General features: G+C 42.3%; 1 protein-coding gene across 7 annotated transcripts in view; it reads left to right on the top strand.

Moving 5' to 3' along the window:
- DENND1A (DENN domain containing 1A) overlaps positions 1-16,763 on the top strand; it is a 215,392-nt gene that overhangs the window by 150,406 nt on the left and 48,223 nt on the right. For all 7 annotated transcript variants that reach the window (XR_012082234.2, XM_020793327.3, XM_020793325.3 and 4 more), the window contains exon 13: positions 2,694-2,819. Coding sequence is in view for 6 of the 7 variants with exons in the window: in XM_020793327.3 (XP_020648986.3) it covers positions 2,694-2,819 (126 nt within the window). In the remaining variant the exon portion in view is untranslated. The remainder of the gene's footprint in view (positions 1-2,693; positions 2,820-16,763) is intronic.

Genomic DNA, 16,763 nt, shown 5'->3' with positions numbered 1-16,763 from the left:
ATGTGTTTTTCTGGCTTTATTCATGTTGACAACTAGAAAGCCTTGGATCTAATTAAAAGAATTTTCACTCGCACCTCTACTGAACCATTTCATTATGCTCACTGCACATATTGCATTTTGAAACATGGTGATAGCTTAAATCTGACCTTTAATCCTGAGCTGCCAAGAGCATAAAAAATCTTCTTTAAAAACACTACCAGGATTGGCTCTACATTTCTAAGTTGCCTGCTTTGGTAAGAAACTAGCCTCGCTGTGGAGTGGCTACTGTCCAGAGTTGGAAAATACATTGCTGTCACTTAAGTATCGTGTGCCTTTTTGAACTTCTGTGTGACTTTCCCTCATATTTGGGAAATGAAAGCTTTTTAGCATTTGCCTGTTGCTTCTTGGCAGAAGAGCTTGAAACCAAGAGCTAAGCTCCAGAACCCGAATTCATTTCTGGAGTGTGTGAAGTGGCAGGGAAGGAAGCATTGTCTCTGATCGTATGCAGTGTGTCTCACACTCATTGCAGAGCTGGTTAACAACCTCTGCCTATGGGTAGTTCAGGTGGGTGAACTACCCATCTCTTTCTATATATGGAGCCCCGTTATTGAGGGCAGTCTGATTTGCCTGGATTTCTTACAATATCCACCCCCCCATACACACGCACACATTTGTGTTTTTATTTTTCAAAATTACTGCATAAAAATAGATCTGAGCAGACCGGAGACTGGCTTGTGGACAATGATTATTTTAATGGAGTGACGGTGGTGAGTGAAAATTTCTATGGTTTAATCGGGCCATTGCAATTCTTAACATCGATGTATGAATTATATTTTACCATTTCTCCTTGATTTTATTGGAAAGGAAAAAAAATGCTTTTCCTCAATGACACGATGCAGCGATCTGAAAGGGCTTGGAAATCAGTCAGCGTATTTTATCTAAAGGATAGAACATGGTAACGAGTGAATGGGAGCCCCCGCCCCCGAGTGTGCCTAGAAGACCAAAGAAAGACCACACGATTCGGGAAACCTTAAAACACCTTCGTTAGTTTTGAGAATTTGCCGGCGTAGGAAGGTGTGCGGGTTGATATTTGCTCAGTTACCGTAGTGGAGGAGTTCTTCTTTGTGTAAATGGTAATGAGACCGTTAGGTCTGTGTTCACCTGAAGTGCAGCTCTGTGAATCCGAGGCAATTAAACACCTCCAGGATGAAAGGGAAAGGGCAGTGAAGGTTAAGTGAGGAATAATCTGATGCACAGGTGGCGAGAGCCTTTGAGAAGCCAGGAAGGAAGGGAAGGAGCTGTTTCTGAGGATGGAACCCTTGCTGCCGTCAACAGACACAGAGGATTTTTCCTTGCAGGGTGTGGCAGGTTATTCTCCCACTCCCTTTATGGAAGCCCGTTCTTTCAGAATTCAAGATCTACCATGCAGGAATACCCAACGGAGATGGCGTCTCAGAAATTCATTACATTCAGTACTTGTTGCTGCTGCATCTGCTGGTCCTGGTGGTGTTTTTGCCATGATGATTGATCTTAAACATTGTTGTTATTTTTCTGGGTTCTAAAGGCAGACCTGCGGAGTTTGTGACAACATATATTTCTTTCTTCCTCTCCCACATAGTTTTGCCTTGGGCATATTTCTCTTACCTCTGCTTTAACCTAGCGTACAGAGCTGTTGTGAAGCGAGGAGACAAACAATTGGAAAACGCCAAAACGGGCTACTTTTTATTTCTCAAATATTTTATTTTGTTTTTTTAAATTTTGCTTCCCCTCTTCTTCCCAGGCACTCAGTATTGTTTAGAAAAGGGGACGAAGGTGGCATGAGAAGTGCAATGAATGAATGAATGAATGAATGAATGAATGAATGAATGAATGAATCAATCAATCAATCAATCAATCAATCAATCAATCAATCAATCAATCAAAATGGTAAAAAATCTAAAGCAAAGATACTGCACAGAATATAAAATGAACACTGAGGTTAAAAAAACCCTACTGTGCATTCCAAAAAGATGAAACTTAAGCAACATGTTATCCTTTGCTAGCTACCAGTGTCAATGTCCTTCACTTGTTTATTCCTGTATATCCTTCTGAGTTCTGTAGGATGTACTCTTACTAAGTGTATTTAAGGCAGAAGCAAAATGCCCAAATATCTACATCTTACGTCCATTCCTCCCTTGAAAGCTAGGTGGGAGGTGCGCCAGCTGTTCTGCTCTCGGAGGTCATTCTGTAGTCTCAGCATCACTGCAGTTAAAAGCCTTTGTTTTTCTAGCATGACAAAAACAGCACCTCATTTGCTATTCCAATATGGCCTCAGTTAGGTTGCCAAAAATTGCCCCCCCCTTTTTTCCGGAGACTTGGGAAAAGAGGAATGGATGGAGGATGGCAAGGGGCACAGCCAGCAATAAGAACCCTTTTTATTGGTTAATAATGTTGTTGCGATTATTGCTGTCATCATTCATATTATTTTCTTATCCAGGCCATTGCCATTCCTACAGGATTTAGAGCAAGCCTAAATGATGTAAAGACTATGACTCATTATTTTATTTATTTGAATTTTATCTTTCTCTAAGACAACACTTTTCTCCACTCTGAAGACCTTGTAGGCATTATCATTTCTTCAACCAAATTCCCACACCCATTTCCCTAGGACATGGAGTTTGCTGGCTTGTGTTCTTTGAGGATAAATCCTTCCTGTTGCCCTCATGTCCTTCCAGGTCTCTGCACTGAAGAGCAGGTTGAAGAAAGTGTCCATGACGACTGGAGATGGGGTGGCGAGAGCGTTCTTGAAGGCCCAAGCTGCTTTCTTTGGGAGCTACAGAAGCGCCCTGAAGATTGAGCCTGTAAGTTGGCGGCCCTTGCTTCAATCCAGTTCTGCTTCATACAGGTTGCGGCTGTTTGGCTTATAGTGTGGATGCGTGTGTTAGATTGCTGGGTGTCATTATGGGGAAGCATCAGCTTTTTCTTTAGGACTCATGTGTGCCTGCAGTAGTACCTAATGATGGGATTTAATGGCAGAACCCCAAAGAATAGTAGAGAGAACCTGGTAAGAACACGAAATCTCACAAACAAGCAACACCATGGGGATGACAGAGTAGAGGAACTCTAACACTCTGTGTGTGTGTGTGTGTGTGTGTGTGTGTGTGTGTGTGTGAGAGAGAGAGAGAGAGAGAATGAGAGATTGAGATTGTGTAAGGGGGGCAATGCCTTTTTGCCAAGCGGGTGTCTTCTGCTGGGTGGACTTCAGTGCAATTGAAAAAAAAAGAGATCCATATAGAATACCTATACGTAGATTGAACAAGGCCACCATCATTTTTCCATGGGTCTGTCCTGTAACTGCAGGGTCTACCAGTTGGTCTCTGTTGGCCTGTAACAACTTGTTTGTTTTCGTGAAGCCAAAGAGGAGGGGAAAAGTTTGTCTGACTGGTCAAGGGATCATGTGTCGCTTTTGCCATCTCTCTTAATTCCATGGATAAAATGCTATTGAATCAGCAGGTCATTGTGGGTTTATTTTCTTCCCATATAGCGTGGGGTGTACCTCTGACACCAAATATATGAGCAGAGGTGTGTGTGTTTGTGTGTGTGTGTGTTTCTGTATGGCTCATTAAAATGTCAGGTGTGAGCATTATGCTCCTCAAGTCCCAGCTGTAGCTTTTAATTCCCAGCCATGTAAATAAGCTGTAGGTGCACCAGGGCTGCCCAACTCTTAAGCCTTCCGGATCCATGGCAGGCATCAGCCAACCTTGTGTTTGTGGGTGTGTGTGGAGGAGACTGCTTGGGCTCTCTTATGCTCCTCCTCCTGGTTGCTTAGCAACATGGGAAATATGGGTGTCCATACAGTTTAGGATAGGCAGGGATTAGCCAGCTGGAGTGGTTCATGTTAGGTAAAAGCAAGGCACCAGTTCTGAAGGACTCCTCACTTGGAGTCTGACTGTCCTGGAGATGGGTGGGAACAGATAATCCTTTGCTCCCCAGAAAATTGTGGATTCGGGGTGTGGCCAGAGAGATTGTAGAAACTCTCTTCCAGAGCCTCACCCCAGATCGTAAACTGGCCTTCGATAGGATGAAGGAAGTGCACTCTGGACTTGCCTGGGGCCCCTCTTGTTGGGATTGTGGTGTGACGTTGGTGAGAAATGATGTGAGAAAGAGGTGGTGCAACCCAAAACAATTTGTGGTAGAAAAATTTCCCTGGAGCACCACCCCCTCTGTTTGCCTGATTATGTAGATGCGTTTGGGTGGTATTTTGAGGAAACGGGGTGTCTGAGAGTCTCTCAGAGAGTAAAGGGGGTCTGTCTTGGATTCTTCTTAAATGAAAGGGAGTTTCTTCTTTGCCTTCCCGTTGGAGGCATGTGGAAGCGAAATGCCACTCTGTAAATACAGCTTTGCACATTTCGCTTTTTAAACTATGAAATGCTAAAAGGTTAAAAAGATCTTTCAAGCACTCTTCCTTGCAAATAGTTATTTTAATTGCTTAATATTGTGGCATTTTAAATATTTATAGCCATACTGCTTGCTGGTGTCGAAGAGAAGAGAGGGTGGCCAACTTTAAAGTTTTTCTCTGCTGGAAACTTGCATAATCCTCTCTCTTAGACTGACGCCTAGTGGCCAGAGACAGTGCCTGGAGCTTTTTCTAGCAGAGTAGGATTCCTCCTTGTGTTCAGAACCTGTCTGTCTGATTTGGGATAACCTCACTGAAGAGATCTCCAGGCATGAGAGACCTACGATAGCATGTCCTGGTAAAAATTTAAAACAAAATGAAATTTGGCCCCCTGATGTTGTAGGATTTTAACTTTGTGGGATTTCCCCACGCACTCACCTGTAACTCTTAAAAGCCACCCCCTTGGCAAACGTTCTCCTACTGTCAGCTACATATAATCCTTTTGACCCTCAGTTTTGTGTAAACTTTATCCTCAACTGCACTTTTTCCTGGTTCACCTTTTATAAAGTCCCTGCCCCAACCTCCTGGTGGTCTCAGGTACCGTGCTGTTCCTCCTTCTCTTAATCCCTGGAGAACTGCTGTCAGACCGTAAAGGGCTGAGTAGACCAATGGCCAGACTTGGTATAAGGCAGTTTCCCCGTTTGTGCATCAGCTCTCCCCAATTTGGTGTCATCCACATGTGCCTAACCAAATTTTCCAGTATTCTCAACCAGTGTTTATTTATATTTATGAACTGCTTAGATTTGCAAATTCAGGGTGATGTACAGTATAGTATGTACAACGTAAAACTGACAGATAATGCAATATACACAATACACAGACACCTAATATGCACATGAACGTACAGTACAACATTCATGAACTACGTTAGCTTTGATTGTATACAGGAGGAGTACATAGATGAGTAGTTTTAACATGCACCCCAAATTAAAGATTGTACAAAATACAGATTGTTTCTGTTTCTAGTCTGAAGCCTTCACAAAATAAGAGTGGATTGACATCCGCTCACTTATATCTTTCTAACCAAAATGGAAGCAAAAACTGGGCTACCAGGGAGCATGGATGGCACCTGAGGAAATGTCTGGGAACGTGAGCAGCAGAGGGATGCTTAGAGAGACTTCATGAAACTATGAGGGATCATGGTGGTCTATGTGGTACTCAAGCTGCTGCACAGCTTTTAGCACAGGGGTGGTTTCCATCATCCTTTGCTAGTGGTCAGATCTGTACAAAATTTAGATTTCATAGTAGTCACATCTAAACAGATGTCAGTAAGATGCGAAATCATAGTGTAGAAAAGACCAAGGTGCTCAGAGCTAAGCAGAGCAAGCATGAGCTGGACGTGCACTCATTATTCTGTTGCCAAATTGTTCCTGAAGAGGTTCTCTCTCTCCCCCCTTCACTCTCTTCATCCCCTGTCCTGTTGTGGTTGCCGTGGTGAAATTTCTTTAAGCAGTTGAATAGAGCAGCAAAGAGTCGCGTTGCTTCCTACTCCTCTTAATTGCTCTCCCAACCAGTGGCCGCCTACTTATGGGGGCACTGTATTGATGGCTTTGCTTCCCAAATACACACATCTGAATGTGTAGTGCTCGCACTGAATGCACTGACTCCTGCCTTAGCTCAGTGCTTTCTCTTTCCCGCAAAGAGAAGCAGGAGCTATTCATTCCCAGCATTGTTAGGTGCTTCGCACAAACCTTGCGGCACCCAACAGCTCCGATTGCACCACAGGGGAGATTCCACTGGAGAATAAAGTTAGTGGGTTGGAAGGGTTTGGGGGAGCTGGTGCCAGTATTCAGGGATATCATTTTTTATCCAGTTTTCTCTAGAGAGGCATTTTAAGGTTCTTACCTGGTAATGCAAAACGTAGGTCTATGTCTTTTCATCAAGGTTCTGCTGATATTGGGGGAGGGAGAATCCTTTATTTTTGGTTGGAGAATTAGCATTCTGTATTTCCCTGCCTTCAAGGCTGATGATGTCTGTCCCTTAATGAAATGGCTAGCTTCATCACAAATAAGCTCCCGACAGTGCTTCTGTTGTGTTTTCAAACTTGCTTTTACCCCCTGTCGTTCCATGTGAGATAGATGTCACAATAGCGTACTCTACTTTTATTGCACTCTATACTTCTAGTTTTGTTTTTGTTTCCAGTTTAAGCAATGCTATATCCTTTAAAGTAGACGATTGCTCGGTGTTGAAAAATCTGGTCACACCAAGGTGATGGAGACCCTTTGCCCCTGTTGTCTATCTGTCTCGGAGGCTTCTACAGCAGCTCTGCCTAAAAATTTGAAACTACTTCTGAAAAGATTTAGGCTATTCCTTCTCCATTTTAAAAAACTGTTGACAAAACCCTATTTTAAAATAATCTGTTTTATTTTGATGTTACTGATTTCTGTAATTATTTTAGATAGTATTTATTGCTGTATATGTAACTGAGGAATTCTTAATGTGTCCATAGGTTTTTTTAATTCATTTAATCATCCTTCCTTCCTTCCTTCCTTCCTTCCTTCCTTCCTTCCTTCCTTCCTTCCTTCCTTCCTTCCTTCCTCCCTCTTTCTTTCTTTCTTTCTTTCTTTCTTTCTTTCTTTCTTTCTTTCTTTCTTTCTTTCTTTCTTTCTTTCTTTCTTTCTTTCTTTCTTTCTTCCTTCCTTTCTTCCTTCCTTCCTTTCTTCCCTTCCTTTTCCTTCCTTTCTTCCTTTCTTCCTTTTCTTTCTTTTCTTTCTTCCTTTCTTCCTTCCTTCCTTCTTCCTTCCTTCCTTCCCTTCCTTCCTTCCTCCTTCTTCCTTTCTTTCTTTCTTTCTTTCTTTCTTTCTCTTTCTCTTTCTTTCTTTCTTTCTTTCTTTCTTTCTTTCTTTCTGCCTTTTCTTTCTTTCTTTCTGCCTTTCTTTCTGCCTCTTCTTTCTTTCTTTCTTTCTTTCTTTCTTTCTTTCTTTCTTTCTTTCTTTCTTTCTTTCTTTCTTTCTTTCTTTCTTTCTTTCTTTCTTTCTTTCTTTCTTTTCTTTCTTTCTTTCTTTCTTTCTTTCTTTCTTTCTTTCTTTCTTTCTTTCTTTCTTTCTTTCTTTCTTTCTTTCTTTCTTTCTTTCTTTCTTTCTTTCTTTCTGCCTTTCTGCCTTTCTGCCTTTCTTTCTGCCTTTCTGCCTTTCTGCCTTTCTGCCTTTCATGACTGTAAAGTCACTGGTTGCTTTGGATCTTTGAGAGAAGGATGGCATAAAGCTGAAATTGACATAGAGGTCATACTAGCGGTAGCCTGTGTGGGTGTGTAGAAGGCTGGGTGGCTTGTGTGCAGTAACCCATTTGATCATCTTAAGAGTAACCAGAAGCCTATTTTGTTATTGCAAGAAGACATCAGGGACCCTAGTTCACTGCAGGACCAGAGGACTGGGTGGCAGAGGAGGACTACTTTTTTGCCTACAGCTTCCAGAATTCAGCGGCCATCTCGGCCGGTGGATATTGACAATTGTACTCCAAGAAAGCAACTTTGCCCCATCTCTGGGTGTAGCATAGGGTTCACTTGCTTGGAGGTTGCAGGTTCAGTTCCCGGTATCTCCAGTTTTTAATCTCAGGCAGCAGAACGGAAAGCCACATACCTACCGATCTTCTGCTCTGCTAGTCAAGGATAACCACTGGTATGACTTGGCACAGGGTAGCTTCATATGCACATCAGGTGTTTTGGTAGGAACTCCCCTAAAGAGAAGAGTTGTAGTGAAGTTGTGGGTGAAACATGAAGCTTATTTAAGAAATGACGTTCTCACTTTCATTCTGGCCTTTGCATTCTGGCTCATGGAGAGAGAGAGATCCAAACTTTCACTACCCTACCTGCGTCCGCTCGACTGAATTGTACCAAATTTTTGAAAGATCGAATTGCACCTTTGTTATTGCTTCTTCCAGTTTCCCAGGATGGATCAAGTTATAAATCTGGACTTAAAAAACTTATTCAGCACGGCAGAATTTGCATTGACCTTTTTCTGTTCCCTTAGTGGAACTATTTAGCCTAATTTGAACTCACATGGCACTGAGAGATAAAAATCTTCTTCCTATGAGAACTTACAAATCTCCTGATGTCCCTTATCTGAGAACAAAGTCTTGTGACTGCTATGGGCATGGCAAGGATTGGCTATCTTTGAGATAATTCTAGATGCCCTGGTACAACCGGAAGACTCCTTCTATCCATGTGAGGTTTTGTTTGTGATCACACCAAGCCATCCTTGAAGAGTTGACTCTTTTTTTAAAATTGTTCGCTTGGAACTGTGAATGTCGCATCGTGTCAGTGACTGAGTTTGGAAGGTGCTTCAGGCATCAGTTTTGGACCTGTTAATCCTGCCTTAAAATAAATAGGGTAAACCAATAACTGCAGTTGGTATAACTTGGTGATTCTGAACTTTCTGTAGCTCACATCCCAGTAAGTAGTGCAATGACAGACAAAGCTTTTACTCCTTTGTAGCTGGCAAGTATAGAGCCCCTGCTGCTATTGTGAAGCACTCAACTAGGAAGGAGTGAAAGTTGCCACTCTTGTTACGCAGAACAACAGGATTTCAGCCAATGAAAGAACCAAGGGTTTGCTGTGAGAAAAACAAAAGGCCCACTTTTAAAAAGAAAGTTTACATGCTTATAGGCATTCCTATACCTAAGGGATATTTAAAAAATATAGTGGTGCTTACTGTGGGGAGTAAACAAACAAAAATAATTCCATCGTTAAGTGGAAAATATGATTATACTACAGTATTACTAATGCTTACTAATTGTAAGAATTAGTAAGAATAGTAACTCTTCAAAGATGGATTGGTACGATTACAATAATACAGTATCCCACCTAGGCTACTTTTGTGTCTCAGTATGTGTATTACCAGCTGAGAACCACTAATATAGAAGGAGTACCCAGGCGTCCTCTTAATTTTATTTGATGATGCTCAAGAATCTCCAGACCCCTTTGAGGGTGATGATGTTCGTCTTTTGGGAGGGTGATGAAGAAGTGAAATAATAACCATTCAAAAACCCCTCTTCAAATCTCCCTATTAGTAGAAAAGGATTTTGATGTTGAGAAGTAGCAGAGCAATATTTTAGCATTACCGAAGAGGGAATTTAAGCGTTCAGCTGATAAATTATTCTGCTGTGACTCCCTCACCTGACTTCTTGTGTCTCTGCCTTTTATTTTACACCTGGCTTTTGTTGTTCTTCTGTCTCTTCAGCTTTCATTTTTATTTCTGCATTTTGACACCCTGGTAGCCTGCCCTTTCTCCTTCCCACCCCACTTGTTTACATTTTACTTGTAGTTGAGACTGTGTGCAGCCTCAGCAAGCAGCAGCACCTTCTCCAGAAGGCTGCTGTGCAGGAGACTGTTTGAGTCGCTGGCTCAACTAATAGTGCACAAGGGATAAGCTAGAGGATAGAGGACGTAGGCCATGTAAAATAACGCAAGCAGCCAAGTGGCTCTCTGTGAAAAGGACACGCTGCAATTATGTGCTTCTTTAAATATAAATATAAATAAACACATTTGAGTTTATCTGCATCTATTAAAAATACATACAGGCGTGTGCGCACACACAAACAAATTTGGTTAATTCTGTTAGAACAAAGTGAGATAGATTTCCTCTTGAGAGAACCGTGTATTAAAATAGTACATAACAGAACTAAAGGTGAGTGTTGTGGGAGTATTTCATGCACCTTGAGGAAAATGGTAGGATTTACACAGATAACTTAGTGATTGTGATGTTGGTGGTGGTCGTGTTGTTTAGTCGTTAAGTCGTGTCTGACTCTTCGTGACCCCATGGACCAGAGCACGCCAGGCCTTCCTGTCTTCCACGGCCTCCCTGGAGTTGGGTCAAATTCATGTTGGTTGCTTCGATGACACTGTCCAGCCATCTCGTTCTCTTTTGTCCCCTTCTCCTCCTGCCTTCACACTTTCCCCAACATCAGGGTTTTTCCCAGGGAGTCTTCTCTTCTTGGTGGTGGTAGTATATACCATTTCAAGTGTTCAGAGTGCTTACATACCTTCTTAACAACAATCCTGTCAGCACCCTGGTAAGGTAGGACGGTACTGTCAACCCCCACCCTGTAAGGGAGGAATACTGAATCTCAGAAGCAGTGGCTTTTCTTAGACATGAAGGCAGTCGATGGGAGACTTCCCAGGTCATGCTTCTAAGCAGCTCTGCTGCAGCGATTCTGGAGTGATCTTCATGAGATCTGAGGCAGAGACATTCCTGGTTGGGCTCTGCTCTGCTGGGTTTCATGACTGAAGAAACTCTGCTTCAGTTTACGCTCCGTGCACATTAAATGCTTGCAGCTCATTAGGTTAGTATTTAGGAATTCAGATTTGAAAAAAGATGGGAAATTGCTAATGTTCTTGAAAAGGAAAAGAGAAAAAATGTTGAATTGCTAAGTCCACTAAGAGGAGAGTGTTTTAAATTTATTTTGCACAAATCCTGCTCAAAAGAAATGAGGCAAGCATCGAGTGAGTTGCGGTATAAGTGTGAGAAAAAGGGAGTCCCCACTCCTACCTTAGGCCTTCCTGTGTGCTTTACAACGGATGATGTCTTCAGGACCGACTGTATCTCTGAGTTTTTATGGAAGGGCTGAGAATTTTGGAGCATTGCTCTTGACAGGTTGGCTGAATGGTGCTCCTCTAAGGAACCGTGTTAATCTTGTAAAGTGGAGGAGGAGAAGTCCTAATTGAATTGCTTTCTCTTCCTTACTTTCTGTGACAAACTGACAAGGTTTTTTGCTGTGACTGAAATATGCATTTTGTAAATTGTAACTTTCCTTGCTATTTAAATAAGCTGTGTACCTACAGTGAAAGAGATTTATGCACATAACAGCTGGGAAGCGGGCTTCCTTAGAATTCCAATGGGGGCAAAAATGTCTTAAGTCACTGAAAGAGCATTATGAAGTAGTCAACGTTATGATAATTGGAAGCCCCATTTCTGTCTTTCCTCCATTATGATTATTATATTTTTGGAATACAATTAGCACACCATGCAGGCTTCACCCTGGTCTCTCTTCGTTACCTCTGACACCTCCTTGATGTTTGGATGCTCATTTCTTCCTCTGCTTTGAACTCCTTTGTCGGTAGTAAGGATGAGTAGAGTTTTTTAAAATAAACATATTTCTTATTAAAGAGTACAATTAGTGTGCATTGTTAGAAGAACTATATACATATTGAACTGAGTTTAAGTCTTTTACGTATTGTTCAGTGATCACGACAAGAGTTGCATTAAGGATTTTAGAGTCAAGATCCGATGAAAAGCAATTCTTGGGAGGAGGCAGCGCAGAGAAGATATGAAAAGAAGCCGTATATAAAAAGATGACAGCTCTAAAAAATGCATAAATAATGCATGTAATTTGAATTGGTTTTGTTTCCTGAAAGGCAGCAGGAACATAAGAAGCAGAAACTAGGGGCTTGTGTAAGCTTTCTAGTCTGACTGGTACAGCCATTTTGACATTGTTGCCACTGGGGTAGAAAACGGGGACGGGTTGCTCCTTGGATTATGCTGCAGTTGCATCTCTGCTGAAAAGGACAGAGAGCGTGGGCAGTAGACATGTGTCCTTAAGCACTCCCGTCCAGGCATTCATGAGCCCATGCTTGTCCTTGCACCAGCTATGCAAAGCTGACATTTATAAATGCCTTACAGACAAGTTTGAAAGATAACCATGAGTCTGTGCACAACTTACAACTCATAACTCTAAGACCAAAGATCTACTTGTTGTCTGCTAGGCCGACAGGTCTCAGACTCTTGTATCTTATGTCCCACGATAAAAGCGATAAGATCCTTTTCCCCGAGAAGGCAGTTATATGTTTACAGGCATCCTGTTACTCTGTTCAGTGATTTATAGTAAATTTAAAGGACATATACTATTACAAACACAGACAAGCAAGAAGAACAACTCTATGAGTAGCTGAATGGTGTAATAATATTGTTTAGCACGTAATTTACTGATATGTTTGCTGTATATTCCAAATAAAACATCACATCATCTTGCAGGAAGACATGAGGATTGGGGTGTGGGGAAAGCAAATTGTTATCATTTCTGATGCAAGCCCCGTGTCCCACCTCGACCACATCTGTGTCCCACTGATGGTACACATCCCTCTAGTTAAGAACCACTGAGCTGGTCTGCAGGTTTCCTGGCTTTGCTGTTGGCAGGATTAGGATGGATAAGGACTGTGTGGACTGAGGATCTGAGTTGGGGAAAAAAACAGATGATCTTTGCGGGGATTTCTGCTTAGCTAATTCTTAGTATTTCTTGTTCCAGAAATGTTGTGTTTGCAGGAGGTTCAAATACATAAGAGCTGTGCCACTCTGGGGTTTAAATGTTCAGCAGGATGTTCCCAGCCTCGATTTGGGTGGGTCGGCAAAAGGCGGTTAAATAAACCATTGGAAGGCCTTGAACAAACCCTAATTAAAGCACACATTTTCTTTTCCCTCTGTCTTGGCAGAAGAGAAGCAAATTGCTGCCTTGAAGGTAGTTTTGTTGAGTGAATAGAGAGCTCTTACTTTGCCATCTCCCTCTTACTCCTTCCACTGGTACCATCTTAAGCAGGTCCTAATTAGGGAAAGATCCAGTGTCTTGTGGCTTTCAATGGGGAAAAGGCATTAAGTGTTTCTTCATGTTTTGCTCTTGATGCCATTAAAGTGGGTGGGTGGGGGGTTAGCAGGGTCAGGGCGGTTTTCAGTCCTCCTCAAGGAGTCCATCAAATTTCTAGAACTGTTTGCCAAGTTTGACCCTTCACCACTTCGATCAACCCTCACAGCCCATACCTTGTTTCATAACACCTTACTTCGCAAGGACCACTCACACATCGTGTTCCTCATCCTTTGCAGGATAAATTGAAATAATCCATGGTCTTGTTTCTGAAGCCATGCTTCTGTACCCTCCGCTGCACTCTCATCTGTTCCATGCGAGTCCATGCTTTAAAAAAAATGCAAATAGCCTTCTCTGTTTTTAGATGTTATAGTTTTGAGAGCAAGGGGCAGATGTATGAGCTCCCTCAATTAGTTAGAGAAGAAATTCTCTAATGATTTTAAAATTTCTGTCTGTTGTTTGTTTTTAGCAATGTCTGGTGCTGCTGTCCCTTGGTTTAGTGCTCAACCCACCTCTAAATTTCACTGTCTCAGTCCCTGTACTTTATGATTTATTAATGCAGCTGAATCTCTCAAGTAATCCCCACGAAGCATAGGCAGCAGGCAAAGTTGTGACTAGCTTTTCTTTTGTAGGTGAAAACACATCCTTCCCTCAGGCGAAACAGCCTTGTCGCAAAGCTAGAATCACTGAAGGGCCCTGAATGACAATACTCAATAAATCATCTCTGATCAATTCATTCCATCCGCAGACCCAAAATGTGGATCCCAATATACCTTTTTTTGCCAGCTCTTATGCCTTTTCAGCAGGTCTGGTCCATCCCAGCAGTCATTTTCCCACCAAGATTTTCAAACTATACCAGTTATTGTTCTTTCCGTACTACAGAAGGAAGAGAAGGTGGAGAGTAATGTAAGGTAGATAACAGAAATAAGAATGTTAGACGAAATCAATCAAACAACTCACAGTCAAATGCTAAGAGAGAGGGAACAGAATTTCAGCACAACAGCTGAAGGAGAGACATCCCTTTCGCATTTGGAAAATGAGCTTCTTGTGCCCTGCAGAATAATACTGCTTTAAACCAGACGGTCAGCAGGAAAGGGAGCAAGTTCCTGCAGCATTTTGTCCTAGGTAAATCAGTGTCGGATACCCATGTCGGATATTGAAGGAATGTGACGCATGGCCTCAGAGGAGGAAGTTGACTTGTGTAAGAATCCACTCCTCAGAAATACCATGCGCCATTAGGAATTTCAAAGCTTAGCACCAGGATTTTGAATTGGGCCTGAGAACCAAGAAGGTAGCTGTTGGATTTCTTTCAGAATTGGTTTCCTATTGGTTTTTTGGCTCATCCCAGTCAACAATCTGGTGGTTGCATTTTGTGCCAGTTGTAAAGTCTGAGGATGCTTCAGAAAGCAGCCCCATGTAGACCACATTACAGTAATCTGTTTTAATGACCTCCGTGTGGAAGTTCTTTCCACACTGAGGGGGTAAGTGTTTCTTTATGGATTGCTTTTGAAGGCTTCACATTCATGGAAGACTACAAGACCTCTTCATTGCATTTCTGAATAGAGGCCATTTATATTATTATTATTTTAGGAAAGGCCACAACATCTTAAGCCCAAGTTCTTTGTGAATGTTTTTGATCGTCATCATTCTACTTCTGAAGCACAAGATTCTGTAACCGCTATGAAGAAACAATTACTTTAAGAAAACATACACAAAAGCAGCTTTCAGAGAGTACTATAGTCTGGAGAAAGTTCTTTGTTAATCTGTAGAGCAATCTATTTTAGCAAATGCCATCTGGAGTATTTTCAGAGCTGTCTAGACTTGGTACACCAGTTGAATGACTGGAAGTTTCATCAGATCAGAGTAGTGGAATCAGCAACGACAACAGATTTGAACATCCTACAGGGTCTTTAAGTGCCTTAGTAGCGTCATGATAGAAGTGACGGATTTGATGATAGACTTCCACAGTCTTTGTATAGTGTCTAGAAAGGGAGAAGATTCAAGAATGTATCTGTTCATGGGCCCACACACAAAGAAAGAATGCAAAAATCCTCTCTGAAGGCTTAATTCTTGATCTGTTTCTCAACCCACAAGTACTCTCTTCGGTTTCTTTTTTGAAAGATTAGCTACAGAGTTAGTTTTGCCAACAAGTATTCTGGTCTCCATGGAGCTGATGTCCTCTGTCTTTCAGGATGAATTAGATGAATACAAGGTAGAGTACATTCTTGCGTAAGTATTAACTAGGTTCACCTCCTTGTAGTGCTGTACCTTTTTCTGTTGCTTCATGCCAAGATGTTGGATGGCAAGGGAAATGCTGGAGCTGTCCTTGCGGTCACATATTACTCTTTTCTTTCTTGGCACGTAGGAGATTGAGATGGAAGTTGGAATGTGCTTTCTCTTCCCAAAGCCCAAGCTTTTTATGGGCTGATGTCACCACAGCTTTGTGTTGTGTGTGTGGAACAGGGCGTGAGAGAGGCTGATTGGCTGGCTGTGCTCAGTTAAAATGTCAGAAGAGAATAGGTGTAGAACTCAACTCTGGATAGAGTGGCTGCTAAGAAAGATAGTACTACCTGTATTTTTTTAAACAGATTTAGTGGGATGGGGGACAACTACCAAACTCGCCATCCACCTGCAAGACACTCCCAAAAATTCATCTCAAGTTTGTTCTCCAACTCCACAAACCAAATAATAAAGACTTGGTGATCCAACCAACTGTAATAACTCTATGGATAAACATATTTTCAACTAGGAAACTATACAGAGGAAGAAGGTGCATAGTTTGGACCGTATCTCATACCAGTTTTAATCGTTAAGATGTTCTTTGCAGGAATTACAAGGAGAGCGAGTTGAAGTTTCCCATGGAAAGATCCAGGACAAGAGTGAGTTCTCCCCTCCAAACTGTATGATGTTGTGGATAAGCCTGGTTGATACATACAGCCACCCACAAGAAGGGGAACAAGTGTAATATGAAAACAAAGCTCCTGGTGGACTCTCAGTTTATGAGCTTGGTTTCCTTTCCTCACCTGTCAGAGCTAAGCATGAGAGAAGTGCATTTGGATTGAGAACCCAGAAAATGCTCGCAGTACGGTATTGCCCTCCACATTGTTCTTAAACGGAACATGTCCATGTTGTAGGTGACCATATACAATGCAATTTGGAGTTAATGTTATATTCCAGCACAAACAGTCAACTGCGAACTAGTTCACAACAATATCGCCCAATATTTTAGCTCTCCGGTAGATAACTCAACAACAGGATCGAACAGTATTTTTTGTCATCTGCCATTTCGGAGAGCCACTCTCGCGCTGTTCGCCCCTTGCAGAGAACAGTTTGTTGACGATCACACCTTGACGCACTACGAGTAGGGTTGATTCCTGGCTTGGGTCCCCAGAGCCTGTCCTTTATTGGGCACTCATCCTATTAAGAACCGAAGCCCCCTTGGCCCTAGTCATTGTTCATATCTCCTTGCGTGTGGAATTTGTGGGGTTAAGCTTCTCTCTAGCCTCCTGGAACGTGCGCGGCTGGCTGGTCAGGAACTCAGGTGTTAACTTGCAAGCCTTCCCAGCCACACGTCAGTCAGTCACGGAGGAGCCAGATCTGCTGCTGTTCTGGGGTTGAGATTACAGAGCTTAATGATGAGCTCCTCTAAGCTGCAGCTGATGCCAAACCCTTCCCCCTTTACACCTAATTAGCCTCATTAATGAGCTCTTCTGCTCTCCACAGAGAGGGCGTCCTCCCTGGAATAGCAGGCAAAAAATACTTCTCCCAGGTAGATGTGCCG

Source organism: Pogona vitticeps, chromosome ZW-PAR (genome assembly GCF_051106095.1).
Source record: "Pogona vitticeps strain Pit_001003342236 chromosome ZW-PAR, PviZW2.1, whole genome shotgun sequence".
NCBI lineage: Eukaryota > Metazoa > Chordata > Lepidosauria > Squamata > Agamidae > Pogona > Pogona vitticeps.
The sequence above is the reverse complement of the archived record's forward strand: the minus strand, read 5'-3'. Positions and strand labels throughout refer to the sequence as shown.